The sequence below is a fragment of the Sebastes fasciatus genome, chromosome 18, assembly GCF_043250625.1.
Source record: "Sebastes fasciatus isolate fSebFas1 chromosome 18, fSebFas1.pri, whole genome shotgun sequence".
Lineage (NCBI taxonomy): Eukaryota > Metazoa > Chordata > Actinopteri > Perciformes > Sebastidae > Sebastes > Sebastes fasciatus.
Genome location: NC_133812.1, coordinates 24,700,248 through 24,726,691, shown reverse-complemented (window position 1 = coordinate 24,726,691; position 26,444 = coordinate 24,700,248). Strand labels below are relative to the sequence as shown.

Below are 26,444 nucleotides of genomic sequence, written 5' to 3'. Positions count from 1 at the left end.
TGAAACTAAAAGTAACGTGGAAGTGATGTTTGAAGCCTCGAGTTTGGCATTTTGGCCGTCACCATCTTGGTTATTTGCAACCAGAAGTGACACGAGAGAGTTTAGGTGACCAAAAATGTTACAATTAACTTTCATGAAGTGAAAACACACTGTGAAAGGGTTAAAGTTGTAAGATGAAAACACAGACAACTCCCAGACCAGACAACGCCGTGGTAGCGACCTGTCAATCACAAGGTAGCCACGCCCTAAAGCATCCCCTGCTTTATGGTCTATTTGACTCTAAATGGGACCATAATTTACTAAATGAACATCATGCTGTATTGAAGAAGACTTGAAACTAGCGATTGAGACCATAAACTCATGTTTACAATGTTTACTGAGGTAATAAATCAAGTGAGAAGTAGGCTCATTTTCTCATAGACTTCTATACAATCAGACTTCTTTTTGCAACCAGAGGAGTCGCCCCCTGCTGGCTGTTAGAGAGAATGCAAGTTTAAGGCACTTCAGCTTTGGCTTCACTTCTCAGACCCGGAGATGCCCACGTTTAATGACCTGATAACAGTCTAACCGGCTGACAATTTACAGATTGTTGACAGTTCTGTAGTTCTTATAAATTTCAGATATTTCAGACTCGAAATTACAACTAAGAGGCATGAATGTTGACATCTTCTCTAATTTGATTGTTAAACTATTGCATAGTCGTATGATGTAATTATTTTTGCATTTTGAGATAAAAGCATGACAATGGTATAACGTTTTACAAAAGTGTGGAGGCACGGCTCTAAACATTTAGCAACTGTCATCCTGTCAAAAGAACTGCTTTGTATTCATTTACAACCTGCGCTTAAGCTCGTAAAACAACCGTAATAAAGTTTTCAACGTGATGTCCATTTGGGCAGAGTGACAAGTTCCATTTTTAGAGCAGGGTATCATGGGATTTTCGTGCCTTATGCTATGTTTGAATATTGAAAGGTTTCATAGAAACTCGTCCCCTTTTCACATTATTACATTGATGTCATTGGCATTAAGTGGTCTGCTTAGTGAGTGAGTAGATGGGGAATTCAAAAGGGATTAAATTCATTCATCCTCCAATCCATGCAGATGAATGGATGTGCAAGACCAAGATGGTCTTTTTTTTTATTTGAGTACAGCTTGGTGCCAGGGAGTACAGGGGTGGTCGGCGCCTGGAGCCAGGGTTTTATGAATTTGACGAGGTCTGACAGATCGGCAGGGCACTTGTTGAGTTGAGGGCAGATCTCTCGCCGGCCTCCAGGGGGCAGAGCGGGCCTCAGCGCCCCAGAGAGAGAGTCTGTGCTCTGGGCTTAGCTGCTCGTTACATTAAAACAGGGGCTTCTGTGACAGAGTCAGCATTATGAAAGCTAAGAGGATTAGCTGATGGACATTTCTGGCGTTGCCGGTCAATTATCAAAATGAAAAGCAGTGACTGGGCAGGGCTGGCATGCTCTGTGGCACAGAAGAGCTCCTCTCTCTCTCTCCTCCTCATCTCTAACCCTCTACTCAGCTGCTGTCTGTCACAGGTTACTGAGGTTCAGAGAGGGGAGGGAGGGTTGGGGGGGAAGAAATAAATAAAAGGCACCATTGATGCATTTCTGAACATGAAAGTTTTGTGTGTGAGCCACGGATTAAAAAAGAGCATTTAAATTTTAATGTTTCTAAAGTGCAAAACTGTATGTTATGCAACTGTGTAAAAAACAGGCCTGCACGTCAGCCAGCCATCCGTGCTCAAGTCTAACTCCTCCAGCCGTGTGCATGATCCCCCCCCCCACCGCCACACTGCTTGTGTGCGTGCCCCCCCCTGTGATTGCTTAACAGCGTAGGAGGAGTCCACACCACTATGATGCATTCTGGCTGATGAAGAGGAGTTGTGGGGAGGCAGGGAGCAGGAGGAGGAGGAGGGTGTTGTGGTATATCCATAAAAGTGGCATTCCACAGCTGCCTGTGTTAAAGATCGACCCCGGGGATTCACACAACGCTGCAAACGTAATCAGCCGACTCAATGTGCCACCACGAGCTGCGGCGAACACATCTCCCCGGCAATGACACCCTCCCTCCCTCCATCCCTCCATCCCTCCATCCTCGACATCCCCTCTTATCACCCCCAACTTTCTAATACACCGGTTAGACCTCACTGGAGCACAGTGGAGGTGAGGCTGTATATGTATATATATATATATATATATATCCATGTGTGCCCAAAAAAGATAAGAAAACAAACTGCTGAACCGTTTCATTAGTTTTTACCCTGTCACAGGGAGGTAAACAGGGTTTTTTTTGCAGCAAGAGACATGTTGCGAAGAGAAGAGCAGTAATCCTGGCTCACTATACGCAGCAGGATGAATTATATTCAATCCCAGTTATCACTTCTGGGACAATGTCATCTCACCACTGTATTATAGATGGTCCTGCTGCATGGGCACATTTGATATGGGCATTCAGAGGCCGGTTAGATGCAGCTGCAAAATGTCTCCATCTGGTGTTACTGCAGTAACTAGTTCACCTAATAGGCAGTAAATGGTGTGTGGTGATAATACAAAAAGCACATGCAAAAATCCCATCTAATATGGATATCTAGCTGGGTATCATTTTGGTACAGTTTCAGCACCAAAATTTGTACTGTTCAATACATTAAGTTTTGGGAATATTCACTTTTCATTCAGCAAAATGCACCAATTTTACAGATGAAGATTGGTTTACTTGTCATGAGGACTATTTAGCCTCAGTTGTCTCCTGTGGATCTGGAGGAAATTTGTCAATTTTAAGAAAATGACTGATGATGTCATAAGGATTAGCTCAGTTTGGTCTTGAGCACAGACTGTATATAAGACGTAGTCACAGTGACGTCACCCATTGGTTTGTGGACTGCTGTTTTGAAGCCATTTTTGGCCGTCGTCATCTTGGTATCTTTGCAACCAGATGTGACACGAGAGGGTGGAGCTAAGTACAACCGAACGCTGAATAATACATGTTTTAGGCGGTGTTTAATAATATAGAGCCAAGAATAAGATTTTTGATACCTGATGGTTCGGTCATATTTTACTCAAAGAGTATTGAGGTTTAATACTCGGCCCTAACTGTGGACGAACCTTATACAGTGAAACATATTTGAAAAAAAAAAGAAGACTGTTTTTAATGACAGAATCAGAGGGGAAACACATCCTTTAGTCCATCCAGTGCATCAGGATGTTACTGTACAGAGGGAGTCTGTTCACACACAGAGAGGTCAGTCCGGGGGGAAAGCATCTGCTTCTCCTTTTGTTGAGGTAAACTAACAATTACAAAAAACACTATCTGGAAAACAAAATTATAAAAGGGGGAAATGTACAACAGGATTCGCAGTGAAACAGCTGTAGCTGCCCATGAAGGAGAGTGTTGTGCACTCTTCTCCTCTGGGTAAAGTCCTTGTAAAGGATTGTCTCTGTATTGCCGTGGTATGCTCTTCTGCAGCGTGTCCTCCTCCTCCTCCTCTTCCTCCTCTTCCTCCTCTTCCTCCTGCTGCTGCTGCTGCTGCTGCTGCTATACGACGGCGTACTGCTGATACAGCAGCTCCCGGATCTTATAGTAGTCGTCACACAGGCAGCCTTCCAGGCCGATGCGTCCGGCCTCCGTCTGGACAAAGAGTACAGAGATGCACAGGTCATACGGGTCCATTCATTAACACTCTGCACAACATGGTTTCATCTTTAAAACAGAGATGTACAAGCACACTGCTGCTGACCGCTGAAATAAATACGCTTCCAACTCATTCCCACAGACGTTCACAGACTCGGGATTTGAATGTCTAATGAAGCGATCCACTTCAAGTTTTCCCATTTAAACAGCACACACTCCTTTAAAAGTCTCATTTCTCTTTGATCTCATTTTCTGGGTTGAGTCTATTTTAGGTTCTTGACAATTATGCGTTTTGTTGTTGGTATCCTGGCTCACTCCTACTTTTCCTTCAGTTGTTAAAAGTCCTGCCTGTGATTCTTTTTCTTGTGCGTTTCTTCTGAGATGAGATGTTTTCATATGCCACTGGGGGTTTTATATCCTACTCACACCTCGGCTGTGTTTGTTTCTCTTTGTGTTTAATGTGCCAGCACTGCCATCTTATTTTATAGTGTGTAATAGGGCTGGGCGATATTGCCAAAAAATATCACGATACACGATATATATCGCATTATTTTCAAATATCCTCAAAGCACTTCATAAATGCTCGATTTAACCCTTTGATGCATACAACTTACGGCGTTGCGATGTACTGTAGGTGTTAACAGCGGCCGTGATTTCTTTGCATTTTGCACTATTTTTGTCATATGGGATTGCTTTGGAAAGCGAGGAAGCCAGAGTCATTTGCTTCTGGGCCGGTTCTGGTTGCTTTGGTCGTGTTCTCGCTACCCTACTCGCTATAATATATAAATCAATGCACCGGCGTTGGGAATAATACCAGTTAACACATAGAAATACATTCTTATACAATATCCACCTCTCCCCTTGTTTTTCTAGACTCCAGACTCACCTGCTGTATTTCTTACGCCATCTAAAACAACTTGTACTGATCAGCGCTGCGTGATCGCGTCAATCCATCATCAAACAAAAGGGAGAAGTGTCTCACTGCTTTACAACAATATTATTTCTTATGGGGACAATTTTCAGGGTGCATCGCTACTTCTGCTGGCTCACAGTCAACAGAATCTAAGGCAATAAATACTCACATCACTGGAAATGTATTCACTCTGTGTCTATTTGTTGCAGCGGTACATTATTGTTGAGTTGTTTCTGGGGCTTTGACATGTACAACAGAAGTTTTTGAAGGTTACAAACAGGAGATGTGAAAGGATATATTTTTTGCGACGAGCCAAAAACCTTTTAAGTTCTTTAAATTGGTTGGACACTTAATTATTTTAAGTGTTTTGTACAGTTCCTTTAATTCTACAAGCTTTTAATTTCATTAAAACACTGGCTATATATCAACCATGCAACTCCTTTTCAGATCTAAATATGAATCAATTTGGAATAAAAGCTCAACATTTTCATTGCGTGCTTTTGGGTGAAAAACCAGCCTGTGTCATATGTCTTGTGTGCTCGCCACTTTCCCTGTTGGGGGCTAGTGGTGACTATCTGATGGATAGCACACTCGCTGTGCCGGTGGGAAGGACAACTCACCCTGCGGACGGCCACCATGTTGTTGCACACCAGCACTCCTCCCACAAACTCGGCCTGGATGCCCTCTCTCAGCAGGACCTGCTTGAAGTCAGACAGGCGAGGCTCGTTGATGAACACCGACTGATGCCCTGGAATCTGGAGGGAGGACGGGAGAGAGAGCGCCAATCAGACGGAGGGCTGTCTGAATTGCTTATATGCCCTTGTGGACAAACACTAGTGGAATATCATTATAATGCCTTCTCAATCAGAGTCCCATGGCTATCTGTTCAGTGATTAACTCGTCTCTGCCGACTCACCTTGGGCAAACTGTCTCCAGATGTCTTTCCTGACAACATGAAAATAACGAGTTTTTGTCCACTGGCTGCAGCAGCTGATGGAACCTAAAAGTCATCTGTTGCTTGCACTGTTTCATTAGCCATTTAGTCATAAGGTTATTCGTTTTGTTCGCTGTTGCATCATTTAGATGTTTGACCTTTGCTGTGTAGAATGATTTATACGCAGAGTTTGACACTAGAAGGCTGCTTTCACATTCATCTACTGAAGGGGGAAAGTTTCTCTGTGCTCACCTTAAATCTGACTTTAAAGGGATAGTTTGGGTGTTTTGAAGTGGGTTTGTACGAGGTACTTATTGATAGTCAGTGTATTACCTACAGTAGATGGTCGGCACGCTCCCAGTTTGGAGAAGCAGACAGGAGTTACCGTAGGGCAGTAAAGGAATGTGTTGCCAGCCTTAAAATTATTATTCCAAACACGGTGGATAGAATCTTTAAGCAAGAAACATTTCTCAAAACCCTTAAACTCATATTCAGAAATAATGAAAATAAAGATCTTACCTCAAATGGAGGCAGTGGCTCCAGTGTGGGAATGACATCACTCTCCTCAGACACCTCCTTCTCGTCCTCCCCGAACAGGCTCTTCAAGGCGCGCTGTGCTGCCACCGCCGTGGTGTTAACGTCGACCTCGGGCTCAGGGGCGACCTCCATGGCCTGCTCGGTGTCCTCGACCTCCTCTTTCTCTTTCGCGCCCTCTTCCAGCATCACGCCCGTATCCACCTTAACTACGCGCATGTCCAGCACGCCGTCGATCCAGGCGAGCTCCGTGTCCTTGGCCTTGCAGAACTGCAGGGAGCTCACCAACGAGTCTTTCAACCGTACCTTCGCCACGGGAAGATGAGACAAGATGAAGACACTGGCCTGTCATGCAAGGTTGCTTTTATGCTTTTCTAAAGAAATCAACCCTGGAGCAGTTAATTTCTTGGCTCAATTTTACTATTTCACAGCAGAATACTTTAGCTTTATGAATCTATTAAACACATTTAAGGGACAACATGAAAGACGTACATACAACAATTCTGTATATCCAATCAGAACAATATTCCCTCTAAGAAGAAGCAGGCGTTTACTGAGGCTGACCTGGTAGATGTGTGTTTCACTGGTGGCGTCTATAGTCTCCTGCAGTTTGGGCGTGTAGACTTTGATGTCCTTGCTGAACGCCTTACAGGACTCTGCCAGGTCCAGACTGGCTTCCGGCGGCCCGTGAACGATCACCAGCTGTCTGGGCTTCATCTGATTAATAATCTTCTTGATGGAGTCACCATCGGATCGACCTTCATAGTCTATGTACATTATCCTCGCTCTGTAAGAAGAAGAATGGAGGCAGGATGAAGCTTTTTAAGACCGCTGAGTTGTCAAACATTATTTCATACCGGCACAGATAAGATTTCTTGATAGACTTGTTATTCATCCAGGAGAGGTTTGCTGAGTAGACGTAACAGTTTTTTTCCAACAACACTGAGCCTAAACAGTAACATTCCATCACAATCACAGCTGGAGGCCATCCAGCGAGCACAACACAGCAGTACCGCTGGCAACTTATCAGCTCTAGTGGCAGTTTAAAAGGGAGATGAGAAACATCGGGTAACTTTGGTATTTTTCAACCCTATTTTCTCCATGTTTTTGTGTCTTGGGGCTTTTCCGCTCTGAGTTGAATTTCTTTAACTCGAGGCGTTTCCCTGTGCTCCTGTAAAAACACGAGGCGCACAGAGTGGATAAACGCGAGGCGCTCGGCAACGCAAAAGCAGTGCGCAAAATGCTTCAATCTCATTGAAAACAATTAGAAAAAGGCGCTCCAGGCAGCTAAAACGCACCGTCTGATCGAGGCCTTATAATAACAATCAGAGACAAAAAACAAAACAAGCAATTCTAGTGGACGTAAATGACGGTGCCAGATTGCCCCAATAGCACCATATTGCAGTGTGTGAGCAGCTGCCGTCTACAGCGCTTTCCCTCAATACTGGACCAATTTCAGAAACTGTTAGTCAGTTAGACAAAAAACATGGGAAAATAGGGTCCAGGTTGAAAAATACAGAAGTAAACCTGTAGAGTTTTGTCACAGAGGAAGACAGATTTAAAGGATCACTGACCTGATTTCAAGATTTTCTACACTGGAGATGCATTTGGTGGGAACGACGGAGAGATCCTGGTCCATGGGCTCATCACCGTTGGTCAACCCAGAATCCAGTTTGTTCTTCTCCTCCTCTGTGGCTTGTAGTTCAGGAACCAGAAACTCTTCTAGCCTGTGAAAGAACAATAATGGCTTATTGATGATGGCAGCAAATAGTTTAAATTCTCTGCATCCATCTTTCTATAATCTGATGTACCTGATGATTTCCCCGTACTCGTCCCATTTGATTCTCTCTTCGTGCGTGGGGAACATTGGATAAGACTTTTTGGCTTGTTTGAAGAAGCTGCCTTTGCGGCTCCCCTCGCTCTTCATCATCAGGTCGTGGTGTTTAGTCTTCACTGCGGCCGGCTGATCCAGATCGTCGTCCATATCGCTCTCGTCACTCGAGTCGACATCCACCCTGCAAATTACATGAAATAAACATTAGCTGTGTACATACGAGTCTCATTTATTCCAAGGACAAACAACACATTTCTTTTCAGTTTGTTGTCTCAAAGTGTCATGACTCATCTCCCATTTACAGATTTACATTTAAATGGCCTGTTTTGAATTTGCAATCTGGAGCACCATTTGCATTTCGGTTGGCTTTTTACATAATTTCCTGTTTCAGCGGTTAAAAGACAGTAAAATTGTATGAGACAAAAGACATCTAACCCTCAAGCTCCCGGTCGACCCCGTGTCTATTTCTACTCACTCTTTTGCTTGTTCGAGCTTTTTAGCTGCCTCTTTCTTCGCTTTATCCTTTTCAAGGTATTCCTCCAGCTCCTTGCCTTCGAGCTTCACTCTTTTCCTCACCTGTCATAGTGAGAAGGGTGAAAAGATGGATATGGTGCAAATGATAGAATGACACATTTTGTTGTTTCCTCAGCTGGGTCTGAATGTGAGAGATGGGAGCTTCCCGTGGGGCAAACGCTGCGGGAAGAGATAAACCCTTCGTCGTGGTAATGAGCATCGTGACTGCTGGTCTCACCTCCAGATCCAGCATCTTCTCTCCAGGGTTGTCAATGAGGTAGCGGGCCAGCGTTCCAGGTGTAGTGCGGTAGGTCAGGATGACGGAGTTTTTGGCGTCTTGGCACCACTGGATGAAGAGCTCTCTGGAAAAGCCAGACTCGAGGTCGGGCTGGCTGCACAGCACCACCTTGGGACTGGGCACTCGGGCCAGGTCTGCCAGACTGTGACATAGAGTCAGGTGACGGAACTGGAACGGGTTGTTTCTCTTGTCTTCAAAACACCTCATGAGCTTGTCACTCATCCACTCCACCTACAGAAAGGCAGGAGATTGAGTTCATGTTATTGTGTACATTTATTTGGCAAATAAAATCATTGCCAGATCAACGTCTGCTTCTGCTGGTAGACCGTCCATAATAAAAACAGACATGTTTTTTTGTGATAAATACATACTGTAAGCTATTTTGTTGGGTTGTCTCTTAGCGAAATGCTCTGAGTGAATCTAAATTCCCCCGATAAGCAATGATGCAGCGATGTCTAGGGCTTTTATTGTGAAAGGTAAGATTTAGCGGCTATTGTGAATGTTGGAGCAATAAGTGTATTTTCCCAATTTAATAAATACAAAGTACTTTGTGGCCATTTGTGTTGTGATGCAACTACTAAATATATTATCCATTTTTTCCTTCAGCGCAATGCATGATGGTATATAGTGCTCGGTTAGTGACCATCGTTGTATAATACTTTTCCCGATGCATTGTGGGATACTTTGACTCCACTATATAGGGTATAAGAATTCTCACTATACATTCGGACAGCACTACTAAAATAGCGAACTCGCTATATAGTCCACTATGTAGTGAGTAGCGAGTGATTTCGGACACAGCCCTGATAAATTCACAAGAAAGGAAAGAGTACAAAATCCTCTAAAGTGTGAACATCAGTGATTGATACCTGGGACTTGGAGAACTCCACCACGTTATAGCTGACATTGTTCAGCAGAGCTAGTGGGTAGACTCCCAGCCCAGCATCCTTTGTCCTCCAAATCTGGTCCAGGAGCTGAGCCAGCTCCAACACACGGCCAGCTGTGTCAACGGCAATAAGGACATTACCGTCGCCACGAAGGGTCTCCATTACATTGGCTATGGGTAAAAAAGATATAAAGAAAATAAACTGCATTTTTCTCCCATTGTATTAATTTTAAATTGAGCAGTTTCACAGGAGGAATAGATGAAGGGGCTGAGAAGAACAAAACATGCAGTTTCATCCTTGTTCAACAGAAGTGCTGCTACTACACACCACACACATTATCCTGGTATTTTCACACAGTAAACGAAACAAATACTGGACAGAAAGAGATTTGCTCCTTTGAATTACCTGCAGGATTACATGGTTCATTTGTAAGACCACTGGGACATGTTATAATAGGATTGCAATACTTCTCAAATGATTATTAATTTAATTAAATAAATACATACATTACTACTATAGAGTCTTGTGAAGATAACTTACTAAGGAGCAGCTCATCTCTTTGTTTGCGACGTGGCTGTACATATGTAGCATTGAAGGAATCTGTGATGAGTAACGAAGGACGACTGATGCTCTCCAACGAGCAGCCGTTGAGGTGGCTAGAATAGAGAAACAGAGTTAAAATGGGCATGAGCGAACAGCCAAAACTAAAAACAAATCCCATTTCCTATCAATGTTTTTTGTGCTCACATTTCTCTCTTGTGGTTGAAGTCCACAGCATAAATAATCTCCTCCTCTCCATCCTTCACAATTTTCCAAATAGTGCCTCCAATCATGTGACCGGCTGGGAGCGGGGTGATGGAGAGACCGTGCCCTTTCCCTGTCAGGTGAAAAGAAAGATATGAGACACTTTATGTATCTGCGGTGATTCCTGTCCTGACCTGTAGCACTGCTCCCAGTAGACTGCACACACCAAAAAAACGACAATTCATTCATTCACTCACTCACTCGTTCATGTGCTATATCAATGTATACTGCTGTGCAATATCAACATTTTATATTCATATGTGCAATAATGTGAACCCAAACACTCATCGTCTATTTTTTATATCCTGTATTTTACTGTTTACTTACTTACTATATCTTGCTTATTTATTTTTTACCGATGCCTCGTTTTTTGCACTATCCCCTTTGCTGCTGTAATCCTGCAAATTTCCCCCTCATGGGAAAGTTTTATCTTATCTTATCTTAAGGGTCTGCAACTAACTCACCTTTCAGATTGACAATCTGAGAGTATTTCAGCTGCTGGATTTTGTCAAAAGCAGAGTCCACGTCATCGAGGGTGAACAGTGTGAAATCTTCACTGTTGTTTCGAGACTAAAAGGAAGGAAATGATTCATAAATCAATGGTAATCGTGCAATCAAGGTGTGTAAATGAATCCCTTTACATGCATGACATTTCCCCACATCCTTATCTTACCTGAAATTGATCATACATGAACATCTGACCCATCTTGTAGACAGGGATTGTAGCATATATAGTGCAGTTTAGACCCAGTTTCCCCACAGCGTATGGCAGGGCTCCCAGGTGTATGGGGTCAGGGTGGGAGAGGAGCACAGCATCCACCTGATGAACATACCTGGAGGGGGGAAAGGACATCACACACTTGTTTTAATACGCAGAAATTAAATAATAATAATAATAATAATAATAATAATAATAACTTGGATTTATATAGCGCCTTTCAAGAAACCCAAGGATGCTTAACATAGACATAAATAGATACAACAAACGGAACATAGCAGTAGCTGGAGGCCATAGGCCTTGTTGAAGAGGTGGGTTTTAAGAAGTCTTTTGAAGCTGTCCAGAGATGGGGCGTTGCAGAGCTCTATGGGGAGAGAGTTCCAGAGGGTGGGGGCTGTCACACTGAAAGCTCTGTCCCCAAGAGTTCGCAGGTTTGTGTTGGGGATGGAGAGCTGACCCGTGCCTGAGGATCTCAGGTTCCGGGACTGTGTGTATTGGTGGAGGAGGTCAGATAGGTACTGAGGAGCCAGGGCATTGAGCGATTTGTAGGTGAGGAGGATTTTGTAGGTGATGCGGGACTTGACAGGGAGCCAATGGAGGTGGATGAGGGTGGGGGTGATGTGCTGCCAGGGCTTAGTGCGGGTGAGAACCCTGGCAGCTGAGTTCTGCACATACTGGAGCCTGTCCAGGGCTTTGCTGGGAACACCGGACAGAACTCCATTGCAGTAGTCCAAACGGGAGGTGACGAAGGCATGGATGAGGGTTTCTGCCACAGAGTCAGAGAGTGATTGCCGGAGACGAGATGTTTTTTAGGTGGAAGAAAGCGGATTTGGTGATGAACTTGATGTGAGACTGGAATGAGAGAGTTGGGTCATGACACCCAACTCCGTGGGGAATACTGGGGAAAACTGATGTAAGTAGAAGATGGATACCATAATTACCGTTTCATAGCATCAATGATGTCCATTGAGAAGGTCTCATCCCAGCCACAGTCCAGCAGGAAGCGGAATTCATCCACCTGCAGCAGGTAGCAGAGGGCCGACTCCTCCTGAACACCTGACACCGCTGTCAGCTTGATAATGGACGTCATTTCTCTTCAGTTGTGCACGCTGAAAAGTACAGTTAACATCAAGTTATGCTTCAGGGGGACAGACAAAGGAAGACTGTCTGCAGGACAGATAATAATGCACACAGTGCACTTTAGACTAAGCTACTGGAGTTACCCTGCACTATACTCATTTTTAACAGTTTTCTTCATCTTCTTGTATTTTTATATCTGGTATTTTTTTTTGTACTTTGCACTACTAACTTTTTTTTTACTGCCTTTTTACCAACATGTTTCGCACTATGGAACTGTGATGCTGGAAACTTGAATTTCCCTCTGGATCAATAAAGTTACTATCTATATATCTATCTATCTATCTAACCAACTACCTACCTACCTGACTGACTGACTGACTATCTATCTAATTGACTATCTATCTATCTATCTAACCAACTACCTACCTACCTGACTGACTGACTGTATGACTGACTGACTGACTATCTATCTAATTGACTATCTATCTATCTGACTGACTAACTATCTAACTATCTATCTATCTACATGTCTATCTATCTACATATCTATCTATCTACATATATATCTAGCTATCTATCTATCTATCTATCTATCTATCTAACTAACTAACTACCTACCTGACTGACTGTATGACTGACTATCTATCTAATTGACTATCTATCTATCTGACTGACTAACTATCTAACTATCTATCTATCTACATGTCTATCTATCTACATATATATCTATCTACATATATATCTATCTATCTGTCTATCTATCTAACTAACTAACTACCTACCTGACTGACTGTATGACTGACTGACTGACTATCTATCTAATTGACTATCTATCTATCTGACTGACTATCTATCTACATATCTATCCATCTACATATCTACATATCTATCTATCTATCCATCTATCTATCTAATAAACAAATCAATATCACCTTTAAGCTGTGTGGCCCTCTGTGACTTCCACTAAGCCAGAGCACTCATTCAATACAATCAATTTAACATAACATTACAAAAAACAAACACAAACCTGCTTCAACAGTCAAATAAAATAGTACAAAACAATAGTATAATGTTGCTTAAAAGTTCGGCTTTTTAAAAATGTAGCTAGCTAGTCGAAGAATAAGTAAATTAAAGGTAAACAGTTTGGTTGCTAGCTAACAGCTAGCTAGTTTAGCAATGCTAACAAAGTACCCGGCAAACTCTGTCTAGTTAGCATGCTAGCTGGCTACATGTAGCTGGTGGATGTAAATGACTTGGCTCGACAACAAAAGGAAGGTGTAACGTACCACTAAATATGAGGTAATTTAAATTTTCTCCGGTTGAAATAGAAACACAATAAGATAATGGTCTATAATTCCAACATTAAGTCATTTTGTTTATCGTTGTTAGCACACACTGGACTAGCGGACATGTTGGCCGCTGCGTCATGTGTCAAAGGTAGTGATGTGTAGGTCGCGAACGAGCCGGTACAAAGAGCCGACTCTTTTAAGTGAACCATAAGAGACGTTTTTCTTTTTTCTTTCTTTTAATTAAAGGGACTTTTTGTAAGAATCAGAAATGTTTGTTATCAGTGACACCTGTGGTCGTTAAGTCAACGAAAGTCAGCGTCGGGCTCGTTCTCTTGCCCGCTCTACATAGACATGAACGAGCATCGCTCAAAACTGTGAGGCAACACACGTCAGCTAAAACCACAATATCACTCTATATGTCACCTGCTTGGCAGTAATGTTAGCTGACCAGACGAAGGTCTCTCCATGAGTCAATGCTGATTCTACTGTTGGGCTGAAGCAGGAAGAGAAACGTTATCGTCTCCGACCGGGTGCCGGTGTCTCCCTCTGGCACCCGATCGGAGACGATAACGTCTCTACGATCTTTTCCACGCCACGGGCACTCCATGCACTGACTGTGACTGAATGTTGTTTTAATGATGTCCAATCAGGTGATGACATCCAATGATCATAACCTCAAGCAGGGAGGGGCGGGGGTGCACGGCGCGCTGACGGTCTACAGGTACAAAACAGGAGGGAGAGGAGGAGAGAAATAGAGAGGAGTGCAGTGTGCGAATAGCAGACAAGATGAGTGACAGTCGGAAACGAAGCAGCATGTAAAATTAGGATATTCTGGAAATTATAAGGTTTAGTATAATTATATTTAATAATTTAAGAGATATATGTGCACGCATACTAATCATAGGTCAAAACAGCTAAAGCTACATTTGGCTGAATTATAAAAGGCAGAAGTGAAGTAAAAACGAAGAGCCGTTTAGGAGCCGAAAGAGCCGGCTCTTCTTTGGTGAGCTGAGCCAAATGATCTGCCTCACCAAGAAGAGCCGAAATTCCCATCACTGGTGTGAAAGGGTAAAGGAGCGTACCAAGTATGGAGGTGTTATTAAAAATATTTTATTATGACAAAAAACACCGAATGCTCATTTCATCTGACTATATTTTAATTAATGTGCGTTACTATTTCCCATTCATAAGTTGCAACTGATATCATAACAAAATAAGGGTCATTATAATAATATATTTTTTTTAATTGTTCAAATAACACTGTCGCATTTGCGCAGTTGGTAGAGTCCAATGTCCTCTGCTTGCTGAGTGAAGAGCTAAAGGCTAAAGGCTACAGCTTGGTGTAAACAGAAGGTAATATTTCACTTATTACAGCATCGTGTCTCTTTAATATTGGAGTCATTATACTCTAACATGTTAACCTTGTTAAAAACAAAGTAATCATATTAATTGAGAAACCATTCTCAACGAAAACCTGCCACATATTGCTCATGCTAAAGGATTAGCTAGCTAGTGGCTGTGGTGCAGTTGGTGTTGAAGGGTGAAAGCTACAACAAGGATTACTTTAAACCATATATGAGGTAGCTGTCTTTAATTAATAAGGTTTAGAGATTACTCTCACCTAAAACCAATTAGCTCAGAGCTTGCCTGACAAACATTAGCAGTATAGTTAATACAAAAGTTCAATATTACACAGTCAAACTAACAACAGTGTGTTTCTAAATGTGTACATGTGCTACATCATTGCTGTTTTGTTTAGTGTCACACTAGTTGTGTGGAGGTCCTGCAAATAAAGATGGACATGGAGAAAGATAGTAGTCCTGTCTCTTATGTTTAGGTCCACAGATGTAGATGCAGATGTGATGGGGTTAAGCATTTCAGCATTGCAGATCCAGAATACCACTTTTTGCAAAGAATTATAGTCATTTTCTGATTTCAGTGTCTCCTAAGTCCTTTCAAAATGCATTGATCTTCATTTAGTGGCTGGCAGAGCAATCTACCAGATATGACTTTTCAGCAAATACAGTAGTACAATGTGTTATTGTAAGTAGCCGTGTGTCATGTGGGTACTTCAATGTATGCAGTATTCCTTCCATACTATGTACATCTTGCACTGGTTTGTTACAATGGGCATGACGTGTAATGGCAGTTTTTAGATTAACTGGAATGATTCTGTCAGTTTTAAGAAAGCATAAATCCCTCTATCGAACCTCAAATGCAAGTATAGTATATAATAAAGTATATATAATCAGTGCCACATGATTTAGGTTAATATGTCTTCTGCTTATTTCTGAAGGAACCATGGTGAACTTCATAGGACTTGCCCGTGAGCATTGGGTGAACATACTGGTGCCCATGGGCTTTGTGATCGGATGGTATCTTGACAAACAACAGGACCAGAAGCTGATGGCTTTCAGGAACAAAAGTGTTTTGTTCAGCAGGTAAGAATAAAAAGCAATTTCCCACCTTAATTTGTTTAAAAAGTAAAAACAGGTTGTCAGTGGATCAGGTGATATTTATTTCAAAGTTGTGTGATGATGATTTTTGCTACTGCTGCATACACACTTACCCCCAGTTTGAACTAATTACTATGCATACACGTCAGCAGAATGCTCAGTGATAAAGATAAACCATGAAATTAATTTCAAACAAAACACAACAGCTATATCCAATATATAGTAACAATATATTTATGTTATGGCACCCTAAAGCCTCTAGTTTTGTGTCTACCACGTCCATTTTTCACTCCACGTTCAACACAAAATGTGAGATACCATACACTATTTTTATGTTTGATTGTGACAGAAAGCATTTCAAAACTTGCCCTTCATAAAGCAGGTCATTTAACGACAATGTTGCTCTGGGTGTAAGCTTATGCAACTTTCTGTCTTCTGTTGTCTTTAGGGAGCTGAAGCCTGGCGAGGAGGTGACCTGGAAGTAGACTGCCCCTACCTGGAACGTGTCCTGTCCCCTGTGGTGTGAATGACTGATGAGAATGTTTAAGAAGACTTCTGTATCTCTGTATTTTAGTTGTATCAACCGATAATAAACATGCCCTTTCTCATCATCATCATTTGGTACTTGTTGGTGATTTTGGTTGCATAACATATTATTCATTCTTTTTTTAAAAACTGGTTTATTTGATGCAGAACAGAGAGCAGATTCATAGATGGGTTGTTCACCGTGACCATTCCAGTAGAGCTAATGAAGACTACTTGGGGCAAGAAAATGGTTTTGCATTGTATTGTAGAGAAGCAAATCTATTCATGCAGTCAGCATGACTGAAAAAGAAGAAGAATCTGTGGCCACTACAGAGGTTCTGAAGTGTGGATGATCCCCCTCTCAAAAAGCAGCTCAGCCAAATTGATCTGGGGAGAAAATGAAAAACCATATGAGGAACAACTAATTTCACAAAAACAGAGGCTCAAATATTAATCATTTACAATAAATATCTATGTAAAATGGGATGTTTTAATAAGTCCATGGACGTTTAAGAATGGGGTGAGAACGACAGGCCTATTAACTAAAGTAATAAATTGTCAAATGCAAGACCCCTTCCTCCACAACACGACCGTACACAGAACAGAAACAATGCCTGAACGTACAGTAGCATCACTTAAAACAACATACCTTCTCTTCTGCAGAACCACATGGCAAACTTCCTACTGTCACAAATTTGGGATACGAATGGATCAGAAACTCAACGGCATCTGTGTGCTGAAAGAAAAAAAACGATAATTAGGTGGTGACCAGCAGGGTATTATAGTAAACTATAACGAGAATAAGCTGTGGAAAATATTTTTAGTAAACTGAATCTAAATAAAAACGATATCCTTTCAGAAAAACTTTACTGAACGATATTGTTTCAAGAGTTTTACACAGAAAGATCTTCCAATCTACCTCTACTTTTATTTCGAAACTCTTGAGCTCCTCTTTGTGGTAAACTCTGGAGTTTTCTGTTGTGTAGTAAAGATGAACAGCTTCTCCGTCACTGCATAACCTGGGGGAGACAGAAAAGTTATTTTATTTCTGTTTTAATGGATCATTGAATCAGGTGCTGATCTGCTGTGAAATGCAGTAAAAAGTTGGATTACCTGGCACATCCAGCACGGAGAACTCGGACTCGGGTCTGCGTTGTGATTTGTGCTCCTGCATCCATGACTTGCCCACGTTCCCACCTGGCAGACGCTCCTTGCACACTGCTGGCCAGCTCCTCTGTGGGAGATAGCATGAAATAATTAAAAACAGAAGCATTATGTATCTCAGGCTGTCTTGTTCTATTTAAAAAACTTCAATGTAATAGTAGAAGTCTCTTAAGTGAGTTAACTCCCAGACCTGATGCATCCATCTTATACCTGGTGTGAGCATGGGAGGAAGGCAGTCATGGAGGAAGCTTCTGGCTTTCTGATCCACGGCAGCGTCGACCGGGGCGTACGTTGTCAGCTTCTTCATCAGACTCTCAATTCGTGAGAAGAATTTTGTCCTGCGTGGGTCGTCCTTCACACACACACATTCATGAGGGGGACTCATTAGTGGTTAATTGGTGAAAAGCCAAGGATAGTGATGGTGATGTTGACAGGAAGTGACAAATAAATACTAAATAAGTGATGAACTACCTCGTCAGAGTTCTGTACTCCCATGTATGTCAGGTAATCCAGAGGTAAACCCTGTCTGAACTCCACATCCTCCTCCATCGCTATTTCCAACGCTGCTGGAACCACCTGGAAAAAGGGCAGTTCAAAAGTGGAAAGACCTTCAATAAATATAAAAATATAACCTGGTTAAAGTGATTAACTGTATTGTTTAACCATTACACTACTTTATCCAGAATCAATACTAGAATATTGCACACTAGAAATTATTAGAACCATCTTTCTCCTATTTTATTTCCCTGGATTGTTTAACCTTGTGTGTTGCGACGGCTCAAAAAAAGAACGTACTGTAAAAGCGTTCATAAAGCGTCAGTTAAATCACACAAGTACCACAGGGGAAATGCTATCGGTTATTACATTATACCTGTAATGCTTCATCAATAAATGAGTATCACCTTGTGGAGGAGATCCCCCCAGCTGTTCTTCTGGTAAGAGGAGATGGTGATGTGGAGGGAGTGAGTGTCTGGGAGGCAGTCGCCCTGGTGGATGAATCCTCGGGGGAAGTAAAGGAGATCGCCAGCTTCTAGCACCACCTCCAGGATCGGCTTCCCGATGTCGGCCTGATCGAAGTTTCCTGGAGAAGAAACGCAGTATTAGAAATTCTTACACCTTTGTGCAATGAGCTATCTTTCTCCTTCCTCTGTGTACTATACCTAGAATAAGTTCTAAATCAGCTCATGGTGCCTTCTGTCATTATGGTCCTACTCTCTGGAATTCTCTACCACATGAACTAAGGTCTGCAACAACGGTGTCTTCTTTTAAAAGCAGACTAAAAACATATCTGTTTTTCACAACACCTGTTGTGTTTAGTGTGTGCTTTATTTTCCCTTTTTTATTGTATTACCTTCTTATCTTATGTTATTGTTTTATATGTTTTTGTCATGTATGATCTTTGCCTGTTTTTTGATTTTATTATGAAGCACATTGAGTCTACACCTGTTGAATGAAATGTGTTATATAAATAAAACTTGATTGATTGATTGATTGATTGATAGATAGGTGTGTGTAAATCCTGTTTCCAACCAAACTGCGGCAAATGGCTTTCACTACAGGGAAAAAAACATATACAATAAAATATTTTTTTTTTTTTACTCACCACTTGAAAGCACAGGCAAGACCTCCTCGTCTGTCCTACAAAAAAGTCAGAAAAACAACTTCAAAGTGTGTTTCTTGGCATCAATCTCTCACTTACTAACTTGATATCAAACTACAAGGAAAACATTTAAGTGTATCATGAGGGAGGTATGTTAAATGTAGAGTATAAAAACTGGATCAGCTACCAATTGCAAAGGATTAGTGCAAATGACTTGGTGCTCTATCTCAAAATGTTGAACTGATCTACAAGTTTCCGCATTGTTAATGTAGCAAAGACTTGACGCTGTCACTTTAAAAAGGCTCCCTATCTGTAGCTCACCTCGGGCTGTACACTCTCCAGTGTTTCTTCCCCTCCAGCTGAACCACAAACGCCTCAATGTCGTCATAATGTGGAGCGAAGCCTTGTGTTCCAGGTGGTGTCAAGTATCTGGTTTAAAAGGATTAAAAAAAACACACATTTAACAGTAACCGATAGCATCCGACATGGTTTCCAGGACAATCACTGTCCCACATACTTACACGTTGGCTCCTGCCATGCTGCCAAACTGCTCTTGGAGGATGGACAGCACATTCCACACTGTGGAGGAGAAAGCCTGAGGATTCAGCATGCGGAGGGAGCAGCCACTCTGGGAAACAGAGACACCGTGATGATTACTAATCTGCCATGAGTGCAGCGTGCAGATGGTGCACCGATACTTTTGATGCACTTAAAATGACTTCTAGCTTGCAGCACAGAAAATATTAAAATGAACACACATCTAACTGCTTTTTAATGAAGGAAAATTTCAAAGTGAGAAGAAAATGTAATGAATACAGACAGCTGGTGCAGCTAACATGCTGCAAAGGGACCAATTATAAGGAATGTAAAAAATGCTGAATCACAGTAATGTTGCATTGGTAATAATCACATACTGTATACAAATCATCAGTGAGGCCTTATATTACCCCGTAGAAGTCCCACACAGTGAATGGCAGAGCTCTGCCCGGAGGATTGTGTGTCTCCCTCTTGCCGTTAGTGTAGCTCGTGACATCCAGGTTGACTCCATACTGAACGTCCTCCTTAAATTAAACAACGCAGACAAGTCGTTCAGTTACAGATCTTCATTATCTATCAAAGAGCAGAATGCAACACAAGACAGTGTTGCGGTGGCGGAGAACAATCCTCATAAAGCTGCCAGTGCTTGTCCAACTTTTGGCAGTAGAGACCTGTCTCCTAATTAACACAACTTTTGTGTTGTCGATTATGCAACCAGACTTTTGATCACGTTTTCAAAAAGGAAAAACATTCCCACATTGTATAATTTCATAGTGTGTAAAAGATCCATCTCGATGATAACATAATCAATGATTTCCAAAACAGATGGGGGAAATTATAGATAAAGTAAGTATGGATGAGGTGACGTTTCAGATCCTTACCTGTCTTAATATGCGATCAAACTCTGCTGTGGAGAACAGTCCTTTGTAGTAATCTGGATTCTTACGCTGAACAAGAATGGGCTTCTTTTCCCACGTTTCCCTTCGGAGAGAGGAAAAATATTAGCCTGCGAATGCTTTTGATTATTTCATCTTGACATTTCTTATGGTACAGTTATACATACAAACATATGCAGTACATATGGCAATCAAAGAGGTGAATGAAGAGGAATCTTCATGTGTTGTTTGGGTGTGTTTTTATGGGAATGTGGATCTTTCAGACGCGGTCATGACTTGGGGTCGATTTAGGTGGTCTTGGCTACAACACTGATGCAAACACACTCATCCGTACCTGAAGAAGGCCTTGGAAAGAACGGGGCTGATGAGCCACTGGAACAGTTTGCTCGCTCTCTCCCTGCTGTTGTTGACTTTTGCCAGGTCGGCCAGCAAAGCATCCAGAGCCTCACCACCTCCATTGACACACTCCTCGACCTGCGTTAGAAGCATAAAGAATATTTATGAACCATAACTCAACAGTATGGTCAAAAGAAAAACAACTATTAATACTTTAGGGGTAAGAAAACAACGTTAACATTCAGAATAACAGATCAGAACATTTAATGGATGTTAAAATAGCATTTATCTTTTAACAGGAGAGACTTCAGAGACCAGGCGCGAAGCACACTGGAGCACACCGATATAAGGCAAAAGAACTCTCTTTGCAGCAGGTACACACTTACTTCTTTAATTCCCTTCATATTCTCCTCTCTCTGTGCAGACTTCTGGAGCTTCTTTCGCATGTTCTTCCTCTGTGGCTTTAATTGAGCTTTAACTGTGTTGACCTTACTGACGCCATTCTCCTTCGTTCTTTTCTTCTTCTTCTCTGCCACCTAGAACACCACACAAGTTGACATAAGTGAATATATATATATATATTTTTAATAATGTTTTATTTCAAAAGTTCAATACAATATATTTGCATGTTCAGATGCTTCATTACAGTTCTGCAAAAATACCTTACAGTATAAAAATAATATAAATATAAATTGTAAAATATACAACAAATAAACTGTAAGGAAAATAAAATAAAAAACAAACAAATAAACATTCGGGGCCTGCTAAACAATTGGAATAAATTAGAAATTTTTAACAATTTAATAGTTTTGGTCAATTTAGAATTTTTGAGTTTTAAGTTTTTAATCATAGTCAAATATGTTTTAAATCAGTATTCTTTAAAAATAAAAAAAGGAGGGTATTCTTTTAAACCATATAATTTATGTAGATAATATTTAGCTAGGATAATAATCAAATTAATTATGTAAATCTCATCTGCCGAAAAACTGGGATTGCTGACAGTGAATAATATCTCAATCTGTTAGTATAATAATGTGATTATATGATATCCTCTGCAAATGAACCAAAAAGAAGTGGCATGAAAACAATCTACAAACACATGTTCAATAGTCTCCCCTTCACAATTACAAAAAGTGCATCTATTGTTAACAGTTACAAAGAATGTCCTAATCTTATCTTTAACAGGTTAGTACCTGTGTGTACAATCTTAAATAGAAACTCCTTGATTTGATTTGTAATTATAGATTTATGAGAAATATAGAGTTCCATTGTAATCTATTTAAACTTACCCATCCTTATATTTGCATATGGGAGTAGTGATATGTTCAAGATGATTTCACAAGTGAAGATAGATACATAGTTAGTGTGGATAAATGAGGAGCAGATAACAGGGTTTAATAGCTATGCATGGTTTCAGCACCTCCTGCAGCAGCTCTAAATATATCACAGAGAACAACACCAGAAACCAGAAACTAAACCAGTTTTATACTAAATTATTTTAATAATATTTACCTGCAGGGAAGACTTCTTAGCAGGAGGAGAAACGTCTGTTGACAGAGTTTGATACAAGGCAAAAGCTGACATGTGTTTTCTCTCCATTTTCCAGAAACGACCTCATCACCCTGCGACTGACTGCGAGGAGATTCTTCCTCTTCTTCTTCTACGGCTATTTCTTCGACGGACTCACTGCTGCCACCTATAGAGTCGTACTACAAGGTGCAGCCCACTTAGGGCTGAAAGAAAAACTATGCACATCTTTAAAAAATACAAATGTATTTATTGAATTTTCCAAAAATAGTCAACAAATACATGTACAAGCAAACAAGCAAAAAAAAAAAACAGTACATGACCGAAGTAAAAAAAAAGAAGAAAATAACAAGAAAATACATACAAAAAAATACACACACAGTGGTGGAGGAAATATTACTACTATTAGTACTATTACTTTTACTTGAGTAAAAGTAGCAATATTACAGTTTAAAAACACTCTGTTACAAGTAAAAGCCCTGCATTCAAAATCTTAAATTAAGTAAAAGTACAAAAGTATTAACATCAAAATATACTTAAAGTACCAAAAGTAAACACATTTAATTATATATATTATTATTATTATTATTATTATTATTTATATATATATATTTTCATGTTTCTCATGAAAACAGTGCTGCAAAATGATTGGTTGTGTATATTTGTACATTTACAGCATCCTTGTTTATGTTCTTTGTTGTGCTGTTTTGCTTTTTGTTTTTTCATTCATTATAAACAATTTGTAAAAATTAAACAAATAAACCACCAAACGTACCCTGAAGATGCAAATGTCCTTTCCATCTGTAAGAGTTTTATTATATTTATTATTATTTATATATATGATCAAATCAAATCAGCAACAAACACATAACATAAACAAACAATAACATCAAGTAATAAATAATACAAAATAACCAATTCTCATTGAAAGATGATGAGTTCTTGCTTAAAAATGCAATATTTTTTATTGAATGCTGTACTTAAAAATGTTTTTTTCTTTATTAACTTATTTGTTTAATTAATTTATTATTATTACTATCTTTTCTTTGTATTAACATTATTATTATTTTTAATTATATATATATTTTTCAACTATTATTATTATTATTATTTTTTCTTTTCTTCATTTTATTTCAATTTTGAATGCTGAAGTTGTTTTCCCTAGTGTACTACTTGTGTTCGTCTTTAAGCTTGACTACTTAAAAAATTGGTTTATAAACTATTGTAATTACGAACTGTAAATTGCATATATGAAAACACCTTAAAAAAAGGGAAAAAAATAAAGTATGACATTTTTATTTTTATTTTATACGATATGATGCGATCCGATACAACTTTATTGTCAGTTTGCACTGAAATTCATTTTGCATCCGTGGGCAGCTCAGTTTGAGGAAAAAGTACACATACAATAGACATACTGTTACCGCAGACAGACAGACAAGTAAGACCCATCAGACAAAAAACAAAACACATCATAATTATTCATACATAACCCATTAAAAAAGTGCCATCTGTCCTCTGGATTTACATGTCTTTAGCAGCACATTAATTATTTAACCTCGGAAAAAGGGAAAAAATAAAGTATGAAAAAAAAATATATTTTTTATGAAAATATTATAAAATATTTATAAATAAAACATTTGTATGAATAAAATAAATAATCATATGACATTATTATTTTATTATTATAAATAAAAATATATATTATCACATAAAAAGACCATTTATCTCCTTAACAAGTGTCACTACATAGCACCCACTTTGACCACTAGGTGGAGCATTGCCCCAATATTTCATGAACGACACGGTATAATGAACACCATTTCCCAGAATGCTTTGCTTTGTGCTGTGTCGGTGCTGTTTGTCCAGCCGTTGCTCTCCAACAATGCAGCTTTTAATGGAGCTGTGAAGCTGAAGCGCTGCAACACCGCAGGCTGGTCCGGTGACGAGGAGTAGTCGGTTCAAATCCAACGGTAACCGGGATTTTAACGGTTTGACCAACCAATGTAGTCTGCTGAGACTCAGTTTGTTTTATTAGAGACATCCTGGACTCTTCTTCTGCTGGAGGTGAGTAGCTAACTGAAGCTAACGGTGGTCTCTGTGTGTAGTTGATGCTAGCAGGCTAATTAACCAGATGAGACATATGTCCTCTTGTGTCTGTCCAGCAAACCTCCCTCTGTCCATATTCAGCTAATACTATAGCCGAATTTTCACTTGTCGTATGTGTGTTGTAGATGCGGGATTTCTAACTGTTTAGTCAGAGTTAAATATAAAAGATTGGTAGTTTTTATAAAGACTTTTTGAGTCGTTGCAAGTCGTGAGTCTGTTTTGCTTTGATCTCTGCTACGTCAACCAAACTGCTGCTTTGCCCCAATGTAAGTAGTCTTAAACGTTATATTACTGACTAACATGTTAATATATGAACACATTTTTATTATTTGAACCCCCTTTTTAATTGTGAAACCCACCAAACCCCCAAAACCTGCCACTCTTTTTGAAAAAAAATGTCACACCAAACTCCATTAAAAAAACTAGCAATTTAGTGTCGACATTCAAGATTCAAGATAATTGGCCAGATGAGACAAAAGTCCCCTTGTGTCTGTCCACAGCAAACCCCCCTCTGTCCATATTTGGATAATACTATAGCCGAATTTTCACTTGTCTTTAGTGTGAACTAGATGCGGGATTTCTAAGGTTTTAGTTAACGTTATATATAAAAGATTTGTAGTTTTGTATAAAGACTTTTTTAGGCAGTTGCAAGTCGTGAGTCTGTTTTGCTTTGATCTCTGCTACGTCAACCAAACTGCTGCTTTACCCCAATGTAAGTAGTCTGTTATGTTATATGAGTGATTCAAATGTTAAGCATCTAAACAAATTTTATCATTTGAACCCCCCTTTTTAATTGTGAAACCCACACAAACCCCCAAAACATGCCTTTTTAGTAGGAGTACAATGTCACGCCAAACTCCATTAAAAAAACTGTCGCCATTCAAGATTCAAGATAATTGGCCAGATGAGACATATGTCCCCTTGTGTCTGTCCCCAGCAAATCTCCCTCTGTCCATATTTAGCTAATACCATAGCCGAATTTTCACTTGTCTTTAGTGTGATATAGATGCAGGGTTTCAAACTGTTTAGTTAGAGTTAAATATAAAAGATTTGTAGTTTTGTATAAAGACTTTTTTAGGCAGTTGAGTCATTGCAAGTCGTGAGTGTGTTTTGCTTTGATCACTGCTACGTCAACCAAACTGCTGCTTTACCTGCGATGTAACTAGTCTATAACATTATATGACTGACTAAAATGTTAGGTATCTAAACACATTTTATTATTTGAACCCCCCTTTTAATTGTGAAACCCTTAAACCCCCAAAACATGCCTTTTTAGTACGAGTAAAAATGTCACGCCAAACTCCATTCAAAAAACTAGCAATTTAAAGTCGAATGCTCAGTGTGCACGCATACATAACTGGCATGATAATGTATGGTGATTTATGAAACCATAATGAGCTTCTGGTTAAATCAACATGCTTTAATGAGCCGATGACGAGTGTTTCTGCGACTCATTGATTATACAGTATATTAACACACAAACTTATTACTGCTATTATTATTGACGAACACGTTATAAAATTAAGGATTTGTATATGGAAGTTCTGGGTTAAGGGTTGTGTTGAAATCTTGCTCTGTGAGTCATGTTTCCTTTGCCATTGAGCAAGATCACTGTAATAATTGTGACCTGCTCGTCAAAGAGGATGTTTTGTTCTATTATAAAGTATCAATTCCATATGATATAGTCTAAATTAAACAAGAATATGTTCTTGCTAAATGTTTTGTCCTTTTTTTGACTAAATTGTTGATTACACTCAGTTGCCATCCCAACTGTACAAATTAGGGTAGACAAAATATTAGAAACACCCAAAATCTGACCATTTACAACCTACATGAAGGTAGTATTCATTGCAGGACTGT

General features: G+C 40.1%; 4 protein-coding genes across 6 annotated transcripts in view; 2 read left to right on the top strand and 2 right to left on the bottom strand.

Annotated features, from left to right (window-relative positions):
• Positions 1 to 3,122: 3,122 nt before the first annotated feature.
• Positions 3,123 to 13,587, bottom strand: cpsf2 (cleavage and polyadenylation specific factor 2). Of its 3 annotated transcripts, none has more exons than XM_074615120.1 (15): positions 13,432 to 13,587; positions 12,007 to 12,174; positions 11,021 to 11,180; positions 10,812 to 10,917; positions 10,291 to 10,420; positions 10,084 to 10,199; positions 9,526 to 9,713; positions 8,597 to 8,887; positions 8,321 to 8,421; positions 7,823 to 8,026; positions 7,586 to 7,738; positions 6,576 to 6,798; positions 5,997 to 6,317; positions 5,164 to 5,298; positions 3,123 to 3,627 (listed from the first exon to the last, which is right to left on the bottom strand). In XM_074615120.1, exons 2-15 carry the CDS (start codon positions 12,153 to 12,155, stop codon positions 3,535 to 3,537), a joined length of 2,370 nt encoding a protein of 789 aa, XP_074471221.1. In that variant the 5' UTR covers positions 12,156 to 12,174; positions 13,432 to 13,587; the 3' UTR covers positions 3,123 to 3,534. The 3 variants fall into 3 exon arrangements, with proteins under 3 accessions (XP_074471221.1, XP_074471223.1, XP_074471222.1); XM_074615122.1 differs by having other exon boundaries at positions 11,021 to 11,917; positions 13,432 to 13,578; XM_074615121.1 differs by lacking the exon at positions 13,432 to 13,587 and adding an exon at positions 13,173 to 13,308.
• Positions 13,588 to 14,662: 1,075 nt separating this feature from the next.
• Positions 14,663 to 16,501, top strand: ndufb1 (NADH:ubiquinone oxidoreductase subunit B1). The gene is made up of 3 exons (XM_074615580.1): positions 14,663 to 14,787; positions 15,731 to 15,875; positions 16,339 to 16,501. The coding sequence occupies exons 2-3, from the start codon at positions 15,736 to 15,738 to the stop codon at positions 16,373 to 16,375; spliced, it is 177 nt and encodes a 58-aa protein (XP_074471681.1). The 5' UTR covers positions 14,663 to 14,787; positions 15,731 to 15,735; the 3' UTR covers positions 16,376 to 16,501.
• Positions 16,332 to 22,619, bottom strand: riox1 (ribosomal oxygenase 1). Its single transcript, XM_074615579.1, has 15 exons — positions 22,461 to 22,619; positions 21,335 to 21,484; positions 20,947 to 21,086; positions 20,598 to 20,697; positions 20,127 to 20,240; positions 19,701 to 19,807; positions 19,501 to 19,608; positions 19,183 to 19,217; positions 18,482 to 18,660; positions 18,051 to 18,155; positions 17,790 to 17,931; positions 17,529 to 17,649; positions 17,335 to 17,434; positions 17,065 to 17,151; positions 16,332 to 16,802 (listed from the first exon to the last, which is right to left on the bottom strand). The coding sequence occupies exons 1-15, from the start codon at positions 22,545 to 22,547 to the stop codon at positions 16,743 to 16,745; spliced, it is 1,635 nt and encodes a 544-aa protein (XP_074471680.1). The 5' UTR covers positions 22,548 to 22,619; the 3' UTR covers positions 16,332 to 16,742.
• Positions 22,620 to 24,323: 1,704 nt separating this feature from the next.
• Positions 24,324 to 26,444, top strand: part of extl3 (exostosin-like glycosyltransferase 3) — a 39,479-nt gene continuing 37,358 nt past the window's right edge. Inside the window, exon 1 of the mRNA XM_074616618.1 lies at positions 24,324 to 24,542. The gene's annotated coding sequence lies outside the window, so the exon portion shown is untranslated. The remainder of the gene's footprint in view (positions 24,543 to 26,444) is intronic.